At 41.5% G+C, this 12,435-nt stretch overlaps 2 protein-coding genes across 8 annotated transcripts in view; one reads left to right on the top strand and one right to left on the bottom strand.

Annotated features, from left to right (window-relative positions):
• rrn3 (RRN3 homolog, RNA polymerase I transcription factor) overlaps positions 1–3,735 on the top strand; it is a 31,042-nt gene extending 27,307 nt beyond the window's left edge. For all 5 annotated transcript variants that reach the window (XM_061750534.1, XM_061750535.1, XM_061750536.1 and 2 more), the window contains 4 exons: positions 2,567–2,675; positions 2,809–2,961; positions 3,028–3,112; positions 3,188–3,735. In XM_061750534.1, the coding sequence (XP_061606518.1) occupies positions 2,567–2,675; positions 2,809–2,961; positions 3,028–3,112; positions 3,188–3,325 (485 nt within the window). In that variant the 3' untranslated portion in view covers positions 3,326–3,735. The remainder of the gene's footprint in view (positions 1–2,566; positions 2,676–2,808; positions 2,962–3,027; positions 3,113–3,187) is intronic.
• Positions 3,736–3,981: 246 nt separating this feature from the next.
• The window catches only part of si:dkeyp-72e1.9 (syntaxin-binding protein 4), a 53,445-nt gene continuing 44,991 nt past the window's right edge, over positions 3,982–12,435 (bottom strand). For all 3 annotated transcript variants that reach the window (XM_061750530.1, XM_061750531.1, XM_061750532.1), the window contains 4 exons: positions 11,485–11,601; positions 6,680–6,729; positions 6,468–6,598; positions 3,982–4,879 (listed from right to left, as the gene is read on the bottom strand). In XM_061750530.1, the coding sequence (XP_061606514.1) occupies positions 4,833–4,879; positions 6,468–6,598; positions 6,680–6,729; positions 11,485–11,601 (345 nt within the window). In that variant the 3' untranslated portion in view covers positions 3,982–4,832. The remainder of the gene's footprint in view (positions 4,880–6,467; positions 6,599–6,679; positions 6,730–11,484; positions 11,602–12,435) is intronic.

Genomic DNA, 12,435 nt, shown 5'->3' with positions numbered 1-12,435 from the left:
CCGAGTCAATTGTTCATTTTTTTTTCTATGCTGCAGGCTGCTAAGAAAATGGATGTTAAAATTTGGACACCCTTTATTTAAATCATGCAAACATTTTTGACCCAGCCCCCTAAAAAAATCTGAATCGAGAATCGTTTGGAACTTGGAATCGAAATGAGGAACCGGAATCACTCAAATTCAAATGATGCCCAACCCTAGTAGGTGGTAGGCAAACGTGAAGTGAGACTGTTTCTTTTGTATTAGAAGAATTAGTTATTTTTAGTTTCCCCGAAAACTTCACTATTGCAGTGCAGTTGGAGGAGGAACTAATTGGTCTGTTATGTCAAGTGTCACAGCAGTACGGATCAAGAGAGTAGAAAAAAAAATGAAACATGGAATAAAATTATTTACAACAAAGAAAAAGTTAGTTTGATTGATCACAGCAGATAAATGATGTACCTGTCTGAATAGCTTGGCTAAAGAAAATAAGATGAGAAATAAAGTTACTTTCAAAGGAGTAACCATCCAACAATGTAAACGAATGTTTTAGGCACTTTTGTAAGGTTGCAGATAGTGTTGGGAACGATAAACTGATGAGACCAGATAGCCGTTCGTAAAGGCTAGAGATACGACTGTATCGGTAGCGGACTCTATAATCGCTACAAAATTCATCAGGAATCCTTAGATACATCGGTTTAAGGGGTGTAAACCGGATACTGTGAGTCTAGGAAATGGTTGCCTGAGGCTTAACAGTTTTCATCTCTTAAAACAAGCGCGAGAGCTGTCGCGCTACGCGCCGCGTACATATCGTTATGTTTACAACCAAAGACAGCAGTGGTGGGCTCTAGAGACACTACATTTACTACATTTCTTCCTAGCGTCACTATTTAACAACATCAAATAGCTTTTCAGTAGTAGCTTTTCATTTACGTGCATCGTATAGATCCGATGAGTTTTTCCTGGGTGGGGGTCGCCGTCGCTGTCGTCATAGGCTGTTTCGTATTCCTTGAACGCTGGCAGCTAGATCCATTCCACACATCGACCATCCACACACTGACGTAATTTCTGAATATTACTCCGCGGCGGACTCATAGGCGAGTGCATTGGCCTGCTTTGGATACGTCACAGCAGTTGACGAGACCAGAAAAGACGGCTGCTTCTGCTGTTAAGAAGTAACGGTACTTTTACTCCGTTCCAATGATCTAAGTTGCTCGATACTTTTATTGATCAATTATTGCTCATTTATCAACTATTTAGTGCGTAAGACTACATCTTCCGCATTTGGCGCTGTTTGCGCCAATCCAATTGAAGCGCTAGTGACCTTTTAGGTGTAGTTCACCAATGACACAAGAAAGTCACATGACCCTCAGGAAGGCGCCTCACTGGGGCAGCGACCGCGGTCTTTGGCGGATGGAGGCGAAGGCGGCGCCACAGAGGGAAGCGATCCTTGAGATGCTTCTACAACTTGAATGGAGTCCACCTGTGGTAGATTCAGTTGATTGAACATAATTTGGAATGGCACACACCTGTCTATAAGGGCTCATAATTGCCAGTGCATATCAGAGCAGAACCCAAGCAATGAAGTCTAAGGAATTGTTTTCAGACCTCTGGGACCCGATTGTGTCAAGGCACAAATCTGGAGAAGGATACAAAAGAATTTCAGCAGCATTGAAGGTCCCGAAAAGCACTGTGGTCTCAATTATTCGGAAATGGAACCAACCAGGACCCGTCGTAGAGCTGGCCGTCTGACCAAGATGAGCAACCGGGAAAGAAGGGCCTTGGTCAGAGAGATGAACAAGAACCCTATGATCACTAAGGCGGAGCTCCAGTGTTCCCTTGCGTAGATAGAACCATCCAGAAGGACAACCATTGCTAATGCACTCCACCAATCAGGCCTCGATGGTACAGTGGCCAGACAGAAGCCACTTCTCACTTAAAGGCACATGGCAGCCCGCTTGGAGTTTGCCTAAAGGCATCTTAAAGATTCTCAGACCTGCAAGAGGCAAAATTCTCTGGTCTGATGAAACCAAAATAGAACTTTTTTGACCTGAATTGCAAGCGTCATATCTGGATAAGAAGAGGCACTGCTTATCACTTGGCGAACACCATCCCTACTGTGAAGCATGGTGGTGGCAGCATCATGCTGCAGGGCCGTTTTTCTGCTGCAGGAACTAGGCAACTAGTCTACATAGAGGGTAAGGTGACAGCTGCCAAATATAGAGAAATTCTTGGAGTACCTGCTTCACAGTACTCTGGAACTCAGACTAGGGCGTCGATTCACCTTCCAACACGACATGACCCTCAGCACACAGCCATGATAACAAAGAAGTGGCTTCAGGAGTAGCCTGTGAATGGCCTTGAGTGGCCCAGCCAGAGCCCGGACTTGAATCCATTCAAACATTTCTGGAAAGACCTAAAAAATGGCTGTCCACCAACGCTGCCCGTGCAACCTGACTGACCTTGAGAGGATCTCCAGAGAAGAATCGGAGAAAATGCCCCAAAAATGTGTGCTCGTTTTTGTTGAGTACTTTAACTGTCATCTGTGTGCACTCTGGGCCTGTCTAATGACGTTTTGTGTCTGTGTCAGGCTTGGAGTACCTCCAGAGTTTAAACCTGGAGAGGGTGGTCATGTGTCAGATGAACCCACTAAAAGTGTGTATCCCAGCAGTCACAAATATGTTTGCAGCCATCACCAGGTAACTGGAGCCACATAATTCATATGTTGCAGCACTAGTTTTCAAACTAACACGACTAATTTATTGTGCATGTCAGAGCAGAGATTTTTTATTTATTTTTTTAACAGTGTTGGTGCATTTGCTGTTGTTTCAGGAAATATCAGGTAGTGTTCTGCTACACCATCATAGAGAGGAACAACCGCCAGATTCTGCCCGTGGTGCGCAGCTCTGGAGGAGGTGACAGTGTCAGCAACAACACCAACCCCTTGGACAGCTTCTTTCCTTATGACCCCTACGTACTGAAAAGGTACGTGACTGCACATCTCAATAAATAAATAAAACAAAATTGCGGAACATTTTGTTTCGTGCGCAGGTCTGGTCAGCTCATCGAGCCCCTCTATCAAGTGTGGGAGAAGCCAGCAGACTCGGAGCCACTTGCCACTAAAACAGTCCATCAGGTACGATGAGAGCAACATGCTGCTGAAGGCTAACAATTGGGGAAAAAACAAAACGGTAACTTGTTGTTTTGTCAGGACTTGAAAGAGGATGACTATGACTTCCTGTGTGGGGAGATGACCCAGGGTGATGGAATCGTTGGAATGACACCCAGCTCCTTGGACTCAAACCCAAGTACAGGCTCACCCCCCATTTCCTTCCAGAGACATGGCTAGTGCCACGTCATGGACTGTCACACTGGACCTGGACCACCCTTAACTGAGTCCACTGACTTTGCAATGATGCACATTGCGTTCATAATATAATGATGAGAACTGCTTTGAAGCCACTTCCTCATCCTAAACATTCAAATGGAGTGGCCTGGGAATTAAATGACCGCAGTTTGGTCCTTCTAGTTTTGAGATTTCTTTCATGATAACGGGGGCAATTTAGAATTTTTTCTTTCAAAATTAACAGTGTTAACTTGAAAGCCAAATGTGTATTATTAGTATTATTATTGTTGGTATTTGAGGTTGTCATTGAACTCTGCAGGTGGTTTTAGCAGTACAATGAACAATGTTAAAGTGATGTTAAGTCTCTTGTGAGCCTTTTCATTGTAAGTGGGGATATAAACATTCAGATTCTATTCAATTATTTTGTGGGGGGAAAAAACAAAAGGGTTTGCCATGATTTTTTTTAAGCTCAGTATTGTCTTCACCAGTATATGACAAATCTGTTCATTTACTATTGCTTGTAAAGAACCCAAGGCATTGGGTAAGAAAAACACAAAGCCAAACGCCTTGGCTGACAAGCAGAAACCCAAATGCTGTTTCAGGGTCTTCAATTGTTACTTTGACTTTAAATTTGGATTTGAATAACGATACTGTCCGGATATCAGTTAGTCCTTTATTATAAAACTGTAACAGAACGAATATGAGGCCACAACAAAAATTAAGTCTGGTTGAATGACAGGACATGGCAATAGCTGTTTATACGGTATGTGCGTTGTTCATAGAAATGTACAGAACCATGATGGGTGGCTGTTCAGACTCTTGACTACCAACAACACAAGCGAACACAACAGGAACTACAGTAGTGATTTCCTTATTGTACAACAGTGTCCCTCACAACACGCAATGGTGGTGACTGAACAATGTTCCATGTTGGTCATGTTCCAATGGTAAATCTTCTGATCTGCTTCAATTCACATTGGGAGAAATAAGTAAAACAATGGAGGGAAAGGGATCACTCGCTACTTTTTCTTAGCAGTTCATAACATCTATGGCAGAGGAAGCAAATGGTGGTGAGTTATTACGGAGACTCTTGGAATTAGATTGTCCTTTACATGCAGTGTGATGTGTGTTTTTTGAAAGGGTAGAAAATTGTTCAGGGAGAACTATTGGGTCTGCAACAACATCTGTGTGTTGTGGTCATGCTTCAACACAATTGAAGTTTAAATAATAGGGGAACTGTTCTCATTGAGATGTCCGTCAAAGTCCATAGAGGGGGAAATACATCGGGTCTTGGGTGAGTCCATCTCCAGAAGCCACACTGGAAACTGAGGATGTCGAATTGGATGCATACTTTGGCATGACATTGTGTTCAATCTGTTGCGAGGACCTGCGGATCTGAAATAGTCTTATTCTGAAAAGGTGTGTAGGATGGTGTTGGCTTTGTTTTGTACCGGAGTGGTTTCGGCATCTGATTGGGTAGGTTCATTCTTTCCTCGGTCGTCGTTTTGGATCACTTGTAGTGAGGGCTGACATCTGGAGCGACTTCCTCCTCTGTCACTGGTCACAGGTTAGTAGAAAAGGACAAAACAATTCAGTTGAATGCTTGATATGGGAAGGAAGACAAGAATGTAGAGGTTTTAGCAGCACGGAGAAACTATATAGACAAGCATTTTTGTTTTGTTTTGCCAATTATGAGTGTTAAGCGTTCATTTCCCATACCGCTTCTCCTCTCTAGGGTCACGGGTGTGCTGGAGCCTATCACAGCTAACTCTGGGCGAGAGGCAAGCTACACCCTGAACTGGTCATCAGCCAATTGCAGGGCAAATGGAAACAAACATTTGCACTCACATTCACATCTATGGGCAATTTAGAGTCTTCAATTAATCTACCATTCATGTTTTTGGAAGGAAACCGGAGTACCTGGAGAAAACCCACACAGGCGCGTGGAGAACATGCAAACTCCACACAGATGAGGCTGGATTTGAACCCTGGGTCCTCAGAACTATGAGGTAGATGTGCTAACCAGTTGTCCACCATGCTGCCAGTGTTAAGCATGTTACCCTTAAAAGAAAAAAAAATATATACATAGGCTAACAATATAGGCGCATATATATATATATATATATATATATATATATATATATACACACGCACACACACACACACACACACAGTGGGGCAAAAAAAGTATTTAGTCAGCCACCAAATGTCCAAGTTCTCCCACTTAAAAAGATGAGAGGGGCCTGTAATTTTCATCATTGCTAACCCTCCCCTACGAGAGACAAAATGAGACAAAAAAAAAAATATCCAGAAAATCACATCGGATTTTTAAAAAATGTATTAGCAAATTATGGTGGAAAATATATGTACTTGATTAAAAAAAAAAAGTATTTGTAATTAATTAATCACATTTTATTTTTAATTTTTATTTTTAATATTTGTCCTGAAAAGCGACATGGTTTAAATGGATTTTAGTGGACGACTGAATCAAATAATTGATACAGACAGGAATATTGTTAAAAATGCCTTTAATTGCATTTCAATACAAAAGAGTAAAAAAATGAAAATATTCCTGACCAAAATTAAACGGACCTAAAGTTAAAAGTGACATTTCATTTTTTTGGGGGGGAACAGTATTTCCTCTAAATGGTTTCTGCGTGGCAGTTGAAAAGTTGGCTGTACGGTGAAGGCTGCAGCTGGCTACTAGTGTGCATTGAATGGGTGGCAACAATAGGAAAATGAAATGCCAGTATTTTGAGGGTCAGCAACATACAGTTTTGGAGAAAAAAAAAACAAGAACTATGAACTAGTTCATTTTTGGAAAAGTGAACTTAGTTCAAAAGTTTGAAAAATGAACTATAAATTAGTTCATTTTTGGAACGGTGAACTGAACTTTGAACTAGTTTGTGTACAAAATGAACTTTCCTACCACTGAGCACGTCTGTCTTACAGTTAAGAGGTCCTGGGTTCAAATCTCGTCTCAGGTCCTCCTGTGTGGACTTTGCACGTTCTCCCTGTGCTTGTGGGTTTTCTTCCCCCCACACGCCAAATCAAGCATGTTATGTGAATTGAAGACGGTTCAATGTTAGCATGTTTAAATGCTACGACAGCTGTTGGCTATTACGTCACCACTAGAATGTGATACCTTGGTCGTCAGTAGGGAGCGTGCAAACGCCCTGCACCAGCTCTTTGGCCTCAACAGCCAGCTGCAAAGCGGGATCGGGAAGTGGCGACAGGGTGTCTGGACTATCTCCGGCCGGTGATGACCTGTTACTCCTGACACATACAAACACAACCCGCAATGGAAAATTAACAGATTGAGGCTGTGGACAGCTGGTCATGCGACTGATGTCTTACCCAAGTTCTCCTCCAAACAGACTGGGTGTTGTTAATACTTTGTGGACGTTCTGAGGACAGAACACAGGTACAATTGTTAGGTAGCTCTACTGCATTTGTTGAAGATTGAGGTCCCAGGTGACCTTGTATGAATATGTCATAGTCACACTTTTGTGAGCATGCGCAGTACTGTAGATTAGAGGCAGGATTCAGTTTATGGAATGTGTGTCAATGTTGGACAATATCTATAGGCCAATGCAAGCACGCAGAGTTGGACTCAGAACCACTGTACTGCTTGTTTTTGGTGATCGAATATATTAATTGCAGTTATTTAATATAACAAAAATAGGATTTATGAATACAAACCACAAAAAGCAACCCTATAGTATAGATGTATCAGTAAAATCCAAGCGATTGCTGCTTGAAATCCCTAACAACCTGTTGATAGCAGAGGATGTACTTTGGCAGCGGATTCTGGACTTCTAACAATTTTCATCTTCTTGACCTCAGTGCAACATTTTACACCATCTCCTATATAATCCACTTAGACAGACTTGCTTCTATTGGGTTTTCAGCCACCCCTATCTCCCGGGTGAAGACAGATCGCTCTGATTGGCCAATCCCAGCACTAAAATCTGGTGATCCTCAAGGCTCTTTTCTTGGTCCTCTTATCATCTACATCCTCCCACTTGGTGAAATCCTCAGAATGTTTGGTGAGCAGTTCCACTGTTACGCGGATGACACAACACTCGATATCTCACATTTATTCCCCCAGAATCCCTTTTCTGACTGCCTTGCAGATGTCAAAACCTGCTTCACTCTTGCGTATCTTTCTCAAACTACACATGCTTATGCTCATGGGTTCAAAATCCATCTGGCCAAATTCTAAAAAAAATGTCACTTTCCATAGACAACTCCATTGTCCCTGGCATAATTATTTTATATTTGTACTTTCCATATGTTGTTTACACACTATTTACTGTTATACTGCATATATTTTATATCATTGTATATGTTGGATTGTTAAATAAAGATTTTTGCTTTAAAAAAAGAAAAAATAAAGATTGGAGCTAGCGCCTCGGAAAGGGATAGTCATCAGTTTTCTGGATTTGGTTTAGAGACTTTAGAGGCAAGAGACTTTAAACAAGAGGACATATGTTAGGAATGCAGAAGAGTTGTCTGCCTTGCAGCTTGCAGGGGAACTCTGCTGGGTTACCGGGTTGCACAACCAATCTGTTTAGCCATCTGAAAAAATGGCAGAAAAACGGCAAAACACTGGCCAAGGAACATGATCCCCTCACGCAATTATTTATCCAAAGCGGCACTGAACACAATTAATACACTTGTCTTCAACTTTGCGGTTGGCCTGACCGGAGTGAATAACCTTGGGAGTAAATAGAGAGGGAAATCACGACTGTCGACTTCTTTGCAGTTTGCAACCACGCCTGGTCAGCAGAACAATGGAACCGTACCCATCCTTGACAATTCACAATATTGACGGGGATGTTGATGATATTGCCTTTTATGCATTTGCTTGCATTAAGTTGCAATTCATGATTGTGCTCTGTAATATTTATTCAGTCAGCCCTTGGTAAATTCGAATTTCTTGAGTACATGTTTTTTCAATTATCCATCATTCTTATTTTTTTCTACTGAAAACTGGTCACATATTGGTTGTTGAAAAGTAGAGGAGGGTAGTAACGCGCTACATTTACTCCGTTACATTTACTCAAGTAACATTTTCCATAAACTGTACTTGTCAGAGTACTTTAAATGCAACATACTTTTTACTTTTACTTGAGTAGTTATGTGATACTTTTACTCCGTTACAATGATTGACATGCCGTTCGCTACTTTTATTTATCCATTCTTGCTGAGCACGTCTATTTTTAGACTCCATCTTCGACCGTTTGTCATTGCTAATGTCATTTGACTCCAATTCACCAATTAGATGACACAAGGCAGTCGCATGACCGGGCAAGTAGCCTTCGCGAGCCAATCAAAATGACTCGTTTTTGGGGGGTGTTGTAAACAGCCGCGCGAGTGTGTTTACTTTACAGACTCCCAAAAAAACCCAACAGCTTTGTCATGCTGCTCTTAAATTGTGACTGCCCATATTTCAGCCCACTTCTAACTTGAGAAAACACCTTGGGGTAAGTTGCAGATGTTTCTATTGTTGTTTTGGCAGTGGATACGGCAACATTAGCCCTATCCTATGGCGTCACCCATGCACAAGCACAGACAATCAGTTTTGGTCAGCAAACAGCTTCTTCATTTATTCAACATTTAAGTGAAGCAAGTAATGTTTCTGTAGGGCCCAATGCATGTGTTCTTGGTTTTGGGGCAATTAAAAATTTAAATGGTGCAGTTGCGTGTCGACTCCCATATATTATGATTTTTTATTTTATTTTATTTAATGTTCATGCTCTGATTTTAAAATTTAAAAAGAGTATTTTTTTTCATTGAGTACTTTCTTCCCCTTAATCAAGTAAATGTTTGGGTGACTACTTTTTACTTGAGTCATATTATTCTGAAGTAATTGTACTCTTGCTTGAGTGCAATATTTGGCTACTCTACCAACCTTTCCCTAACAAGAAATAATTGTGATTCCTAATTATGATTTCAATATTGATCAAAATAATCGTGATTATTATTTTGGCCAAAATCGAGCAGCCCCAGCACATACAATGGCATTACATGGTCTCCATACTTCTATTTATCAACTGCCTTTCTCTATCCCTTACACCGAAAAACACCAACAGTCTTGTCAACAACCTGGTCACATCCCACCTGGAATATTGTAGCTGTCTTTTTGCTTGTCTACCACTTAATAACTCAGATTGGTCCATAACTAAAGGCCTGCATCATTAATAGGTCTCCCTCCATCACCCACATCAAACCTGTGCCTACAAATAAACTATTATTATTACTGTACTATTATTTGGTTGCCACAGTTTATTACTTGGCTGCAATGTGTGTGTTCAGCCAAGAGGTGGCAGAAAAGCTGCAACAGCGGCAGGCTAGATGCTGTTTGTCGGGTAGTTGCTGCTATTCCTGAATACTGTAGTAGCATCATATTATGCAAAAAATGCATAGAGGTAGACAAAAACACACACTGTATTATGCATTTCACTTTTTAAACAATTAAATATACAGCCGCTGAAATAAGTATTTAACACGTCACCATTTTGCTCACTAAATTTACTTCCAAAGGTGCTATTGACCTGAAAATGTAACCATATGTTGGGAACAGCCCAAGTAATCCATAACGACAAAGAAAGTAGAACAAATAAGCTCCGAAATTAAGTTGTGTGTAAAAATGTGAAATGACATTGGGAAAAAGTATTGAACACAAGGAGAAAGGGAGGTGCAAAAATGCACGGAAAGCCAAGACAACACCTAAAATCTATCAATAATCAAACAGCAATCCAGCCCCTTGTCAGTGCAAATGAATATCAGCTGGTTCAGTCCATAAAGGTCTCATTGCCAAGATGTGAGTCAAGACATCTGAGTAGGAGGCGGGTAAGAGCAGAGAGCTGGCTTCAAGTCCATCACAAACTATCCATCCATCCATTTTCTGAGCCGCTTATCCTCACAAGGGTCGCGGGCGTACTGGAGCCTATCCCAGCTATCATCGGGCAGGTTAATTGTTGCAAAACATAACGATGGCACTGGTTACAGGTGCATATCTAAGCTTCTGAATATTCCAGTGAGCACGGTTGGGGCCATAAAACGTAAGTGGGAAGCCAATTGTACCACCTTAGATTTGCCTCGATCAGGTGCTCCTCACAAGATTTCTGACAGAGGAGTGCAAAGAATAATCAGAAGTGTTGTCCAAGAGCCAAAGACCACCTGTAGAGAGCTTCAAAAAGACCTGGAATTAGCAAGTAGTCTTGTCATCAGGAAAACAGTGAATAATGCACTCTGCCACCATGGCCTGTATGCATGCTCACCACGCAAGACCCCATTTCTGAAAAAAAAAAAAAAAAAACAGCAAGCATGTCAAAGCTTGTTTGCTGAACAACGTTTGGACAAGCTAGTTAAATACTGGGAGAATATAGTATGGTCTGATGAGAGCAAAATTTAACTGTTTGGATTCCATAATGCACAACAAGTTTAGAGGTGGAATGGCACTGCACAGCACCCAAAAAACACCATACTAACAGTGAAGTTTGGAGGTGGGAACATGATGGTGTGGGGCTGCTTTTCAGCAAATGGTACTGGTAAACCTCACATCATTGCAGGAACAATGAATGGGCAAATGTACCAAGACATTGTTGACAAAAATCTGCTGCCATCTACGAGGATGATGAAAATGAAATGAAGGTTTTCTTTTCAGCAGGGTAATGGTCCAAAACATACTGCCAAGGAAACTCTCAATTGGTTTCAAAGAACAAAAATAAAGCTGCTGCAATGGCCCAGCCAATCACCTGACTTGAATCCAATCGAAAACCTATTGAAAGAACTGAAACTCAAGGTCTATAACAGAAGCCCACGGAACCTTCAAGATTTGAAGACTGCTTATGTGGAGGAATTGGCCCAAATCACACCAGAGCAATGCATGCGACTAGTTTCTCCATACAGGAGGCGTCTTGAACCTATCATTGCATACAAAGGCTTTTGTACAAAGTATTAAATAAATACCAGTTGGCGTGTTCAACACTTTTCCCCTGTGTCATTTCACATTATTACACATAACTTAATTTCTGATTTTATTTGTTTGGTGACGTGTTCAATACTTATTTCAGCCACTGTACAATCTGAGTCAAAATCATCTTCCATCTCTATAATGTGCCACAGCGTTTCGCTCTGCATGAGCGTTGTACCTGTGCAAAGCCCATAAGTCTCTTGTTGGACATCTCAAGATGTTTCCTGTTGACCTCCGACTTCCGCAGCTGAGTGTCGATGGCAGTCAGCCTCCTACTCAGTTCCTGCACCTCCTCCTGGCAAAAACATTCCACATACAAACGTAGATTAAGACATTAAACAATATAAATGTGAATATGAAATGCAAGCTGTGATTGTCTGATATCTTTTAAGATAATGTGTTTTTGCTGTAGCTCAAAATCATATGGGTTTTATGAGACCAAAAAAATCAACATTGCATCTTTTTTTCCCCCAGTTATTTATATTTGGATCTCATATGCAAATGAGAAGATAGCACCTTTTGTTTGAAAGCACCGATTTTTCTTGCAACAGCTGAAATGTTGATCTCTTTGTCTCCTATTCATCTTTTGATGTCAACCCCAAATGTTTTCAATCAACACCAAAAATAAAAAAAAATGGCCTACTATGCTTCCAGAAGGGAGTGTGCCATTCAGATCACCTGGATTGCTTTGGCCTGAGTTGGATTCCCTGGCAATTGACTTGTCTGTTGTCGTATTGGGGCGGCTCCAACTACCGGAGACAAATTCCTTGGGTGTTTTTGACACACTTGGCAAATAAAGGTGATTCTGATTCTGGATGCTGCAGATCCAACGATTCAATCCGAGCACAGTAACAAAGCGCAACAGACATCGTTGCAACTGATGATTGAGTGGGAGTCAGAGCGAGGTTGCCGGTCCCTGAGAGGCAGCGTGAAACCGAGGGATTTAGCGCTTTGAGATAAAAAAAAAAAAAAAAAGCTGCGAGTGGCGAAGCGATGAGCCTGAGAGCGAGAGCAACCGAGTCAAAAGCCTCTGCTTCATCAAAGCGAGGCGCTGGTGAATATTGTGTCTGCGGCTCAGTAGCTCAGAGCCTGATGTGTTTCACTGAGACTGACGATGCTGCAGGCACCC

The sequence above is a fragment of the Phyllopteryx taeniolatus genome, chromosome 16 (genome assembly GCF_024500385.1).
Source record: "Phyllopteryx taeniolatus isolate TA_2022b chromosome 16, UOR_Ptae_1.2, whole genome shotgun sequence".
NCBI classification, from domain to species: domain Eukaryota; kingdom Metazoa; phylum Chordata; class Actinopteri; order Syngnathiformes; family Syngnathidae; genus Phyllopteryx; species Phyllopteryx taeniolatus.
This window is presented reverse-complemented; position numbering and strand designations above follow the sequence as displayed.